Source organism: Zingiber officinale, chromosome 5B (genome assembly GCF_018446385.1).
Source record: "Zingiber officinale cultivar Zhangliang chromosome 5B, Zo_v1.1, whole genome shotgun sequence".
Classification (NCBI taxonomy): Eukaryota; Viridiplantae; Streptophyta; class Magnoliopsida; order Zingiberales; family Zingiberaceae; genus Zingiber; species Zingiber officinale.
The window spans coordinates 73,662,422-73,675,037 of NC_055995.1; the positions used below are offsets into that span (position 1 = coordinate 73,662,422).

At 38.9% G+C, this 12,616-nt stretch overlaps 1 protein-coding gene across 1 annotated transcript; it reads right to left on the minus strand.

Annotated features, from left to right (window-relative positions):
• Positions 1-4,773: 4,773 nt before the first annotated feature.
• Positions 4,774-12,215, minus strand: LOC121986727 (serine/threonine-protein kinase UCN-like). Its single transcript, XM_042540672.1, has 3 exons — positions 10,868-12,215; positions 9,286-9,344; positions 4,774-4,890 (listed from the first exon to the last, which is right to left on the minus strand). Exons 1-3 carry the CDS (start codon positions 12,069-12,071, stop codon positions 4,774-4,776), a joined length of 1,380 nt encoding a protein of 459 aa, XP_042396606.1. The 5' UTR covers positions 12,072-12,215.
• Between the last annotated feature and the right edge of the window lie 401 nt (positions 12,216-12,616).

The window sequence follows — 12,616 nt, forward strand, 5'->3', positions numbered from 1 at the left end:
CTGAGTCCGAGAGAAGCCACAGATCCGTATCTATTTCCGAAGGGCCAAACCCCTCTATAAGTACACATCGTTTATACAATTTAATTAATTATTTAATGCATAAATTAGCTAAGTCCAACATTCGGATCAAGTCGCTTCTAAAGGAGGTAACCTCCCTTAAAGAAGTGACTAGTTTCAAATCCTTGACTGAATCAGTTCAGACTGGAACCTCAACTCAAGTCCAAAAGCTTGAGGAAGAGAATTCCAACCTAAAAAGTCAAGTCAAGAATTTGAAGTTAACATTAGAACGGTTTACACTAGGTTCCAAGAATCTCGACTTGATTATTGGAAATCAGAAAGCCGTATACAATCGATCTGGACTAGGATTTAAAGCTAAAAAGAAATACCGGTCTTATTTATCGCTTATTAATCGACCAAATAGAAAGATAGTCCAAGCATGGGTACCTAAGTCCAACTTGATCAATCAAGTTGGACTTGATCAATATTAGATTCCCAAGGATCAAGTCCATTATCTTGATAGACCATATCGAGGCTATGATCCAGGGGGAGCCAATAGAAAAACTATCTTAATAAATAGATAAAATTGATTGATGATTGCTTATTTATTTTCCTTGTATTATGCATGTTTAGACTAGGATAGTTTAATGACCTAGGCATAATTTACACTTGTTTAGTTAAACCTAGGGGTTTCAAAAGGAAAATTAAATATATATTTTCTTTGAAAGGCTCTCTCTAGAAGTGGTGGATGATCCCATACCCAAGAAGGCCTAGTGCCTCGCCACAGCCTGGGAGCCGATCTTCGAAATGTATATTTAATTAACCAATTGAAAAACCTAAGTTTAACTCAAATATAAATTAATCCTTAATCTAAATCAAAGATAACCATCTCACAAAACTACTTAAGGTTCCCTGATTGATAACTTAGAATCGGATGAGATGGATCTAGGTTGAACTTAGTCCAATTTAATCTATTTAATAATTTAATTTAACTAATCAATTTAATAATTTAATTTAACAAGTCAATTTAACAATTCAATTTAATTAATCAATTTAATACTTTAATTTAATTAATCAATTTAATAATTTAATTTAATTAACTAATTTAATAATTCAATTTAATTAATCAATCGATTTAATAATTAACTAAAATCCAATTCAATTTAATTAAATTGACTTAACCCAATTGACTCAATTAACTTAATAAACCATCTCACAAACACCCATAGGAATACCATGGTTGATCATCTAGACTGGATGAGATGGAACATTAAGATAATTTCAGTCAAACTATTTTCTAAATCTAGCAAATTGAGCCAAATCAAATACTTTATATAGGAACATAAAGATTTGGACCAATGGATGCTAGATAGTGGATGCTCCAGACACATGACTGGAAATAGACTGAAATTCACTAAGCTGAAACTCAAGAACCTAGGGTCTGTCGCGTTCGGCAACGACAGAACCCTTAAGGTAATCAGAATAGGTAACATCCAATTAAATTTTAATTTTTATATTCAAAAAGTGTTATTGGTTGAACAATTTAGTTTTAATTTACTTAGTATTAGCCAATTATGTGACTCAGGTTACTTGGTCACTTTTTCAAAAACTGAATGTAAAATTTAGAACATTAATAATCCTGAATTCACACTTAAGGGAATCAGGAAAAAGAACATTTATACAATAGACCTACCTGCCTCTTCACTAGAGTGTCTATTGACACAACAAGAGGAAACATAGTTGTGGCACAGGATATTAAGTCATACTCATACTAGACTCATTTCAAAAATGATTCAAAATGGTTTAGTTAGAGGTCTGCCCAAATTAAAATTTATTGAAAATTCAATTTGTGATGCCTGCCAACAAGGTAAACAAACCAAGTCAAACCACAAGTTAACCAGCCTAAACAGAACAACTTCAATACTTGAGCTGCTTCACCTAGACTTGTTTGATTCACATGGAGCCAAGTACTAAGCAAAAACCAATATTACTTAGTAATAATCGATGACTACTCAAGATTTACTTGGGTAAAATTTATAAAAACTAAAGATGAAACTCTTGAAGTGTTTAAAGTTTTTTGTAAATTAATAGAAAATGAAAAAGACACTCAGATAAAAAGAATTAGAAGTGACCATGGGGAGAATTTGAAAATCATAACTTTATTGAATTTTGTGAAATTAATGGGTAAAAACATGAATATTCTTGCCCTAGGACCCCCCAACAAAATGGTCTAGTAGAATGTAAAAATAGAACCCTACAAGAAGTCGCTAGGAATATGTTAAACGAATACAAATTATCTAATCAATTTTGGGCTGAAGCAATTAATACAACCTGTTATATACAAAATAGGATTTTAATTAACAAATTTCAGAATAAAACACCCTATGAAATATACTATAATAAAATTCCTAACTTAAACTATTTAAAAGTATTTGGGTGTAAAGTATTTATTTTAAACACTAAAGACTACTTAGGGAAATTTTCGTCAAAAACAACCCCAGGAATATTTTTAGAATACTCAACAACCAGTAGGGCATATAGAGTTTACAACAAAAATACTCTAAAAGTTGAAGAAACAACAAATGTAATATTTGATGAAGAAAATAAACTACCCAATATAATAAATGAAAATAACAATACAGAAAATGTTAACTCAAGAAATACAGAAGATGATGACAAAATTTGACCTAAACCTAATTAATCTGAAGAACCAATTCCTAACCCAACTATAAGACCAACAAGAACAAGCACCAATCACCCATCTGACCAAATTTTGGGTGATCCAACTCTAGGAGTCAGAACTAGGTCATCTTATAAGAACCTAAGCCAAATAGCCCTTATTTCAAAAATTGAACCCAAAACTATAGATGAAGCCCTACCAGACCCAGACTGGACCTTAGCAATGCAAGAAGAGTTAGCCCAATTTCAAAGAAATCAGGTTTGGGAATTAGTACCTAAACTCATTCACAAGACCATAATTGATACTAAATGGGGTTTCAGAAACAAATTAGATGATCAAGGCGAAATAGTTAGAAACAAAGCTAGGTTAGTAGCTAAAGGGTTCAATCAAGTAGAAGGGTTAGATTATGATGAGACCTATGCCCCTGTAGCCAGACTTGAATCCATTAGGATGCTGCTAGCCTATGCAGCACACAAGGGATTCAAGCTATATCAAATGGATGTAAAATCCGCTTTTTTAAATGGATTTATTAAAGAAGAGGTATATGTAGGTCAATCCCCAGGATTTAAGGACTTAGAACATCCAAATCATGTCTTTAGACTAAAAAAGACCATATATGGACTAAAACAAGCACCTAGGGCTTGGTATGAACGTCTATCCAATTATCTAATATCTAAAGGATTCAACCAAGGTCAAATAAACCCAACTCTGTTTGTAAAAACCTTAGAAAATGATATTTTTATAGTTCAAATATATGTCGATGATATAATTTTTGGCTCAACTAATTTTAAATTTTAAAAGAATTTACCAAATTAATGGAAAATGAGTTTGGAATGAGTCTACTAGGTGAACTTAATTTCTTTCTAGGTCTACAAATAAAATAAACCAAAGATGAAATTTATATCTTTCAAACTAAATACGCTAAGGAATTAATTAAAAAAATTTGGAATGGATAATTCAAAAAATATTAATACACCAATGGCTACCAACATTAGAATTGACTCATACTTAGAAGAAAAACCAGTAGACTTGAAGTACTATCGAAGTGTGATAGGGAGTCTGCTGTACCTAACTGCGAGTCAACCAGACATTCTTTTTGGAGTAGGTATGTGTGCAAGATATTAATCTTGTGCAAAAGGGTCACACTTAACATATGTTAAAAGAATACTTAGGTATATTAAGAGAACCCTAAATGTAGGACTATGGTACCCTAGGTCTTGCACCCTTGAACTAAGTGGTTACTCTGACTCAGACTATGCCATGTGCAAACTAGATAGAAAAAGCACAAGTGGTAGTTGTCAATTTCTAGGTCAATGCCTAGTAAGTTGGCCAAGCAGAAAGCAACACCGTGTTGCTCTATCTACCACTGAAGCTGAATATATAGATCTGGGGGAATGTGTATCTCAGTTGTTATGGATGATGCATACCCTTAAAGATTATCAACTAGAATATCAGAAAATAAAAATTTCAATTGATAATATAAGTTCAATTAATCTAACCAAGAACCCAATTCATTACTCAAGGACTAAACACATAGAGGTAAAACAACATTTTGTAAGGGATCACGTAACTAAGGGTGATATTGTACTTAACTATGTTGAGTTCAAATCAAACCTGACTGACATATTCACAAAACCCTTACCTGAACTTGAGTTCAGTGCACTTAGAAGACAAATAGGAATGTGCTTAGTAGAATAGAACTTATTATGTTTTTAAATCAGTTTGTTTTTAAAATTGGCTTTAAAAATCCTAGGAAAAATGATTTTCAAAATTCCAAACTTTATTAGTTTTTCAAAAATTTGGCTTAGCCTAGGAACTTACCCCCTAGAAATCATGGACCCCTAGTTTCAGCCAGAGCATCTCACAAGCACACTAGGATTAATTTGCTTGTGTTTATAAATATTTAGAATGGTGTGAGATGCATAGGGTATGTAGGTAGTTTTGAGAGCATGACACAGTAACATAACAATAATAAAACAATGCGGTAACCACTCACAGTGATCTCCCCAAGATATCGCCGAAGAACCGCCGAACGACGAAGGGGGCAGCCGTTGTCGGAAGCTCAATCACGGGGCAATCGGAAAGTGCTCCAAAGTTCATGAGCCAAATACCAACCACTGGGTGTTCTCCTCTGCTCGCTGATCACCTCGCAAAGCTCTTTGATCACCTTCGCTGCACTCCTCTGATTCATCACGATTGCTCTTGGATGCCATCTTATATAGCAAGCAAAACATCGGTTACCAACCGATGCTTTGATGACTAGCTTTCAATAGAGGAAGATGAAGGTGAATGGGCACCCCTTCATCTTCCTGACGTTGCAACTGATGCAACGTTTAACATCTCCCACTCGTCCAAGTCAATCCATATAGTCACATAGACCATGTCAGTCACATAGACTACAAGGTGATCATGTCATGAAGACCAGAGCATAATTTAGTCACAAATACCAAATAAGTCACATAGACTTTATGAGGATCAAGTCACGAAGACTAGAGCAAAATTTAGTCACAAAGACCAAATAAGTCACATAGACTTTATGAGGATTAAGTCACGAAGACCAGATCAGAACATCCATTCCATACATTAGGGAAAATGATTTGTGCGACAACAAGCACAGTGAGCATTCAATTGCTAAGAAGATTGTCACACCTTACTTAGCTGTTCCATAGAACGAATCAGAGACATAAATGTCCATAGAGCGAATCAAAGACATAACTGACTTGCTTTTACCGCAGATTAAATTATTTACATCATTATGAACATCTCTAATCCCTCATATTGACCATATGTCAAGAGCATGTTCAACACTCCAATCAAACAAATTATTCACAATTACATTTTATGCACCGAACTAAAAATGTAATCGGTACCAGTGAATAAATGTCACAGATGTAAATCAATCTTAATCTTTCTTTTTAGCTAGAATCTATTCATTCTAATCAATTTCTTTCCTAGTTATGCTCCATAGACTGAATCATCCATAGCCAATAGGAAACATGCTAAAGTAGTAGACACTGATCAGAATTTCAAGTAGACATCTAAATAGTCACTTAGAGTAAAATCGAGATTAATTTATAATCTCAAGGGTCTCACATAGTAGAGAAGCAGGGATCCATTCTCCTACTACCCTTCTTGTCGCTATAACACATATGGTACGAATCACATGCTACGATGTTATTCTCTTTACTAAAAAGAGCGCATGTTTTTCCCAAAATTTAACATCATACAGATTTCGATCTAGACATTCCCAATGTCTAATCCTGAATTCAACATATGAATTTTAATCCGGTCTCAAGCAGATTCAGTAAATGGTGGGTGCATTTGCTTCAATCATTACACAAATGATCTCATCTTGACACAAATATCAAGGCGACCTTAACTCATGGGTATGTCTCTATTCACAGCTACATAAGCTGTCCCATAAGTAACGGTCTTACCTCTATTTGTACTTAACAAATAGAGATGATTGTCCATGTGAGTGGACCAATCCTAATTTGCTAACATGCTTATCGAGACTTTTATTCAAATGTAACAAAGACATATACACTGAATAGATCATGACATTTTTTCATTTATCAAAATGTCTTTACAATTAGTTACATTCTTCGAAGTCCCAAAGACTTCACATGCCCATGAAATGACTCTTTAGTCAATGGCTTAGTAAAAGGATCAGCAAGCATATTCCGTGTAGGGATGCACTCAAGAATAATCTTTTTCTTGTCAACAATATCCCTTATAAAATTATACTTAATTTCTATATGCTTGCATTTGCTGTGATATTTGGGATCCTTGAAAAAAGCTATTGCAGCTTAACTGTCACAGTACACAGTAACAGGACTCCCACTATCCTTAGCAATCTTCAGATGCTTTAAGAACCTTCTTAGCCAGACAACCTCTTGCACAGCCGCTGCACAAGCCACATACTCAGCTTCCATTGTCAACAAGGTTACACAAGCCTGCTTCTTGCTGTTCCATGAGATGGCACCACCATTCAACAAGAAGACATAGCCAGATGTGGATTTTCTGTCATCAAGGTCCCCTGCTCAATCTGCATCTGTGTAGCCACTTAGGCTCATTTCTGATCCTTGGAAGCAGAGGCAATAATCCGCTGCTCCTTTGAGATATCTAAATATCCTCTTCACCGCTTTCCAGTGTCTCGATCCTGGGGTTGACTGGAAACGACTAACTAAGCCAACAACATAGCTTATATCGGGATGGGTACACAACATAGTGTACATCAAACTACCAATGACACTGACATATGGTTTCTTCTTCATTTCGGCTATTTCCTCAGGAGTCTTGGGATACATACTTTTGCTCAAGATAGTATCTTTCGCTATAAGCGTCTGTTCAACGTTGCAATCTGACATATTGAAGTGTTGCAATATCTTAGTGATATAAGCTTCTTGAGACAAACCCAAAAGCCGCTTTGATTGGTCTCTAACAATCTTCACTCCTAAGATGTACTCTGCTTCTCCTATATCTATTATGTCAAATTGTGATGAAAGCCAACTTTTGACGTCTATCATACACTTTATGTCGCTTCCAGCTATTAGCATATCATCAACATATAATGATAAAATGACAAGCTTTCCTTTTTCCTTTCTTAGGTAAACACAATGATCCTCATTGATCATTTCGAAACCATAAGACAATATTACTTCATTAAATCTTATGTTCTATTGTCTTGATGCTTGCTTTAGCCCATATATAGGCTTCCAAAGTCTACATACTCTTTTCTCTTGACCTTCATCAACATAACTTTTTGGTTGTACCATATATATTTCTTCGTCAAGATTACCATTAAGGAAAGCCGTTTTTACATCCATCTGATGTAATTCCATATCATATTGTGCTACTATAGCTAGGATGACATATATTGATACAAACTTCACAACTGGGGAGAATGTCTCTTTAAAGTCAATACCCTCCATTTGGGTATATCCTTTTGCAACTAATCGAGCATTATATCGATTAATCAATCCATCTGCTTTTCTCTTTACTTTGAGAATCCACTTATTCCCAATAGCCCTTCGGCCTGGAGGAAGATTGACTAAATCCCAAACTTGATTCTTTCTCATTGACTCCATTTCTTCATCCATTGCAACTTTCCATTCTTTTCTAACTGAGCTTCTCAAAGCTTCCTTAACTGTTCGAGGTTCCTCATCATCAACTGGGAGAACCATCAATGCCTCATTCTCAATATCAAACCTTCTCTAAGGAATAATCTGACGACTACTTCTTTGAAGGTTAGACTGTTGAGAAACTGACTCATTTAGTGGCAAATTACTCCCACTCGGTTGACTAGATTCAGGCATCTCCTGATCTGTTGATAAAGGAACATTATCCTCCTCCTCTATCTCATATAGAGGAATTGTCTTATCAACTTCACCTTGTGTTGGGAACTCAGTCTCAAGAAAAGTAGCATCTCTTGACTCTATTTCAGAGATGGTTCCATCTTGTTGCTCACCAATAAAAACATAACCCTTAGAAGTCTCAGAGTACCTTATAAAGATACACTTCTTACCTCTGGGTCATAATTTTCCATGTTCGTGAGTCTTATCATGAACGTAGGCAGCTGACTCCCAAGGTCTCAGATTACTCAAATTTGACTTTCTGCCTGTCTAACGTTTATGTGGGGTAGATGGAACTGACTTTGAAGGCACTTTGTTAAGTATATAGGTCACAACTAATAATGCATCTCCCCAATAGGAGATTGGCAAATTAGCCTGCGCCATCATAGACCTAACCATTTCAAGAAGAGTTCTATTTCTTCTTTCAGCAACCCCATTTTGCTGTGGAGTTCCAGGGATAGTTAGTTGTCTAATAATCCCTTTCTTATTACACATTGTCTTGAACTGATCAGACAAATATTCTCCTCCATGGTCAGTGCACAAGGTTTTAACCTTACGTTCCAATTGATTCTCAACTTCGTTCAAGTAATGAATAAAGCAATCCAATGCTTCAGATTTGTGAGAAATCAAATACACATGACCAAAATGTGTGAAGTCATCAATAAATGTAATGAAATAAGAACTCCCATTTCTAGCCTTCATATTCATCGGACCACAAATATCCGAATGAATTAATTGCAATGGTGATTCAGCCCTAATAGCCTTACCAAATGGCTTCCTAGTCGTCTTTCCAGCAAGACAATGCTCACATATAGACAAGTTAATCTTAGCATGAGTACCTAAGAGGCCCTCCTTAGCTAATCTATTCATTCGTTCTTGTCCTATATGTCCCAATCTAGCATGCCAAATTTCATCATTAACATCAACATTACTAGTAAGAGCAATGTTTGAAAAACAACCATCATTATTATTTGGTTCTATATCAAGAACCATAAAATCATTTGTCACAAAACCATACCCAATTAACACAGAGTTAATTCGAAGTTCCACACAACGACTATAAAAAATTACATTGTAACCTAAATCAAGAAGACAAATAACGGAAACCAGATTCCGTCGAATCTCAGGAGCATACAGGACATCATGTAGAAACAAGGTGCCTCCACCACGTAGGTTGAGCTTGCAAGTGCCAATTTCTTTGACTTCAATTCTTGCATTGTTTCCTACATATATCCATTTGTTGCTAGCTGGTACTCGACGGTACTCCACATATGTAGCTCGATCACGAGCTATGTGATTCATTGCTCCTAAATCTACAATCCACAAAGGATACGAATCAGTTAACAACACTGTACTTGCAACATATTGCTCGTGGAAAGAAGATAAAAATGAATCTACCTTTTTAGGCTCAGTACAATCCTGAGCAAAATGACCCTTCTTGCCACAGTTAAAGCAAGTCAACTTGCTCCTAGGTTTTTGTCCATATTTCTTTCCTTTCTTCTTGATTTGGTTTTTCGCAGCAACAGCATTAGCCTCCTTTCTTTTTCCCTTTCCTTTCTTAAACCATCTTTTCTTATTCTTGGAACCAGAACCTTTAGCTACAAAAGCTTGACCAGAAATCCTTGCGGATTCAATCCTCTCCGCCTCAAGTTCAACATGGCGTGAGACATCGGTGAAAGTCTTAATACTCTCACTATGGGTCAGATTCTGTTTCATCATTTCCCAAGAATCAGGAAGGGAACGGATAATTGCTTGAACCTGTTGTTCATCGGTCAACGCATGACCAACAGTCTTAAGCTCTCGAATCATGTTACCCATCTCCCTAAGATGTTGGGCCATGGTAACATTTGAGCACTTTTTACAGCTATCAAACTTGATAGTTAGCTGACGGAGCTTACTCAGACTGACTCCACTATACTTCTCTCTAAGGGCTACCCAGACAGCATGAGCAGATGACAATGGCTCATACTCAAATATCAGGTCATCCACCATTGAACTAATCAATATACCCTTAGCAATGGAGTCCTTCCTTTTCCATGCCTTATAGGCATCAAGGTCACGTCTGTGCTGTGCTGTTGAACCATCAACCTGTTCTTCCATGATTTGATTTATAGCCTCTAGAACTTCTTGTTCCTCAAGAACGTATTGTATCTTGAGGTGCCAGATTTTGTAGTTATCCCTATATAATTTCTCACCCTTATTGAGTTCAGCTATGATGTTTTTAGTTACCATGCACTACAAGAATTTTTGCATTCAACAACACCCAATAGACAACGCTTTTTAATAAAAACGTTGTCGTTCTTTGTTTTACAACGCTTTTAGTGAAAAGCGTTGTCTATGGTATTTACTTTTTACTAAAGACAACGGTTTTTAATGAAGTGTTGTCTTTAGTGTTGTTGTTTATGGTCAAAGACAACATTTTTTTAAAAAAACGTTTTTTAAAGTGTTGTGTATGTTTCCCCTAAACTCACTTAAAATAAATTCGCATCCCTCGCTTTGCTAAACTCTAAACCCTCAACGCGCGCGCGCCTTCTCCTCACCACTCCTCTCCACGAGTGCCTTCTCCTCTCCTTCTCCTCTCCACGAGTGCCTTCTCCTCTCCTTCTCCTCTCCACGAGCGCCTTCTCCTCTCCACTCCTCTCCACGAGCGCCTTCTCCTCTCCACGAGCGCCTTCTCCTCTCCTTGCCGCGTGATCTCCTCTGAACCCTAATCTCGACCCAAACTCCTCACGCAAAACTCCTCACGCCGGCCCAACTCCTCCAAGTCGAGATCCCTAATCTCGCATTTCCCCATCTCCTCAATCAAAGTCAGCTTACCCTTCCTAATCTTCTCACGGCTCCTCAACTCCTCTGAACCCTTCGATCTTAGTTCCTTCCTCGCAGAGCAGATTCGAGAGTAGGAGGAACGGAAGAAAGAAAGGTAAAATTACCGGCGCCAGGAACGGAGGCCGCGCCACCTCTGGCAAAAGCTCCCATTTCACCCCATCGAAGAAAGGGTGCGCCTTCACCTCCTCCGCACCCCCACTAAACCCTAATCTCCTCTCCGGGTCCTTGACCACGAGCCGCTCGATAATGTCAGTGAGATCGGTGCGCCGCCGGCCTGGGAACATTGGCGGCAGCGTAAGAATGTTGCACAACGTCTCCTTCCTGTTCCGCCCCCGGAAGGGCGTCTGTCCGTATGCCATTTCGTACGCCAGGATCCCAAGCGCCCACCAGTCCACCGCGAAGCCGTGCCCTTCGCCGCGCACCACTTCCGGCGCCACGTACTCCTCCGTCCCCACGAACGAGAACGACCGCTCGTCGTCACCACCGGATCCTTCTCTGGATTTTGAGATGGACGAGGAACTCGTCCTACGGCGACTCGCCGGGGAGACTCTCGCCGACCTCCCTTTCTTGATCTGGTCGTCCGCGGCGCCGAAGGAGAACACGCGTGTGAGTTTCCTCCGGGAGGCGTGGCTGTGGTTGTCGGAGGGAAGTGGAGGAGGAAGGGAGGAGTGGGTGGTCGATCTGGCAGGGAGGTGGCGGGAGAGATCAAAATCGGCGAGCATAATATGGCCGGATGAACGGAGGAGGACGTTCTCTGGCTTGAGGTCGCGGTAGGCGACACGCATGGAGTGGAGGTGGGCGAGAGCGGTGACGATTTCCGAGAGGTAGAAGCGGATCGCGTCCGCGGAGAACGCCTCCTCGTTGGAAGGAGAAAGGGAGCGGCGGAGGGCGTGGAGGTCGCCGCCGGGGCAGAAGGGGATCGCCCAAGCGAGGAGGTCCGGCGTCTCGACGGAGCCAAGGAGGGAAGGGAGAAACGGGTGGTGGTGATCACCGGGAGCGGCTGAGAGGCGGGACAATAGGGATAGCTCCCAGCGGGCGCGGCGGAGAGCGTGGGCTTTGGCGGCGGACTGCTTGTCGAACACCTTGAGGGCGAAGAGCGTGGGGAGGCGACTGCCGGGTGCGGCGCTGACGAGGAAGACCGAGGCCATGGCTCCACGGCCCAGGACGCGAACCGCCCTGATCTGGTTCAAATCCAACACCACCTCCTCATCCATTTGAATTTGGATCAACCAACCTATACAATGCAGGTAACGTGTTTGAGTGTTTGCCTCAATGGTCTCTGTTTCCACATCTCGCTCGATTCTTGTTCTTCTTGAAGCAGCTCAAGCGCTCAAGCTCCGTGTGTTCCTCTCACCCAAAAATTGAGGTCTGCAAACAGTAAGTGGAGGTAATACAAGACCCATCTCACTCAAAAATTTATTTTAAGCAGGCGTGACAAACCTGAGGAGTTGAATGAGCCACCTGTTGGCTTTGAAATTACAAGAGAAGATTGGCGTGCGTTTGTCATTAGTCGCATTTCTGAAGATTTCATTGTAAGATTCTAAATTTTTTCTTTTGAAACTATTCGATCATAATTCATTATGTATTATTCAAATTTGATATGTCGCCTGTTTGAAATAACTAGAAACTCAGTGATCAACAAAAGAGCGAAGGAAAAAAAATAGATATCCTCATCGACTCTCACGCAAAGGGTATGCACGCTTTGCTGAAGAAATTGTAAGTATTTTTAAAATATATTTCCTCTAAGAACCCTCTAATT

What these genes read in the sequence shown, in the direction of transcription:
- LOC121986727 (XM_042540672.1), bottom strand. Translation starts at nt 12,071, where the DNA reads ATGGATGAGGAGGTGGTGTTGGATTTGAACCAGATCAGGGCGGTTCGC. An exon ending in GTTCAGAGGAGTTGAGGAGC is followed by an intron (nt 9,345 to 10,867) that starts CGTGAGAAGATT and finishes TGTGGATTGTAG; the next exon opens with ATTTAGGAGCAATGAATCAC. An exon ending in CATATGTGGAGTACCGTCGA is followed by an intron (nt 4,891 to 9,285) that starts GTACCAGCTAGC and finishes TTGCTATATAAG; the next exon opens with ATGGCATCCAAGAGCAATCG.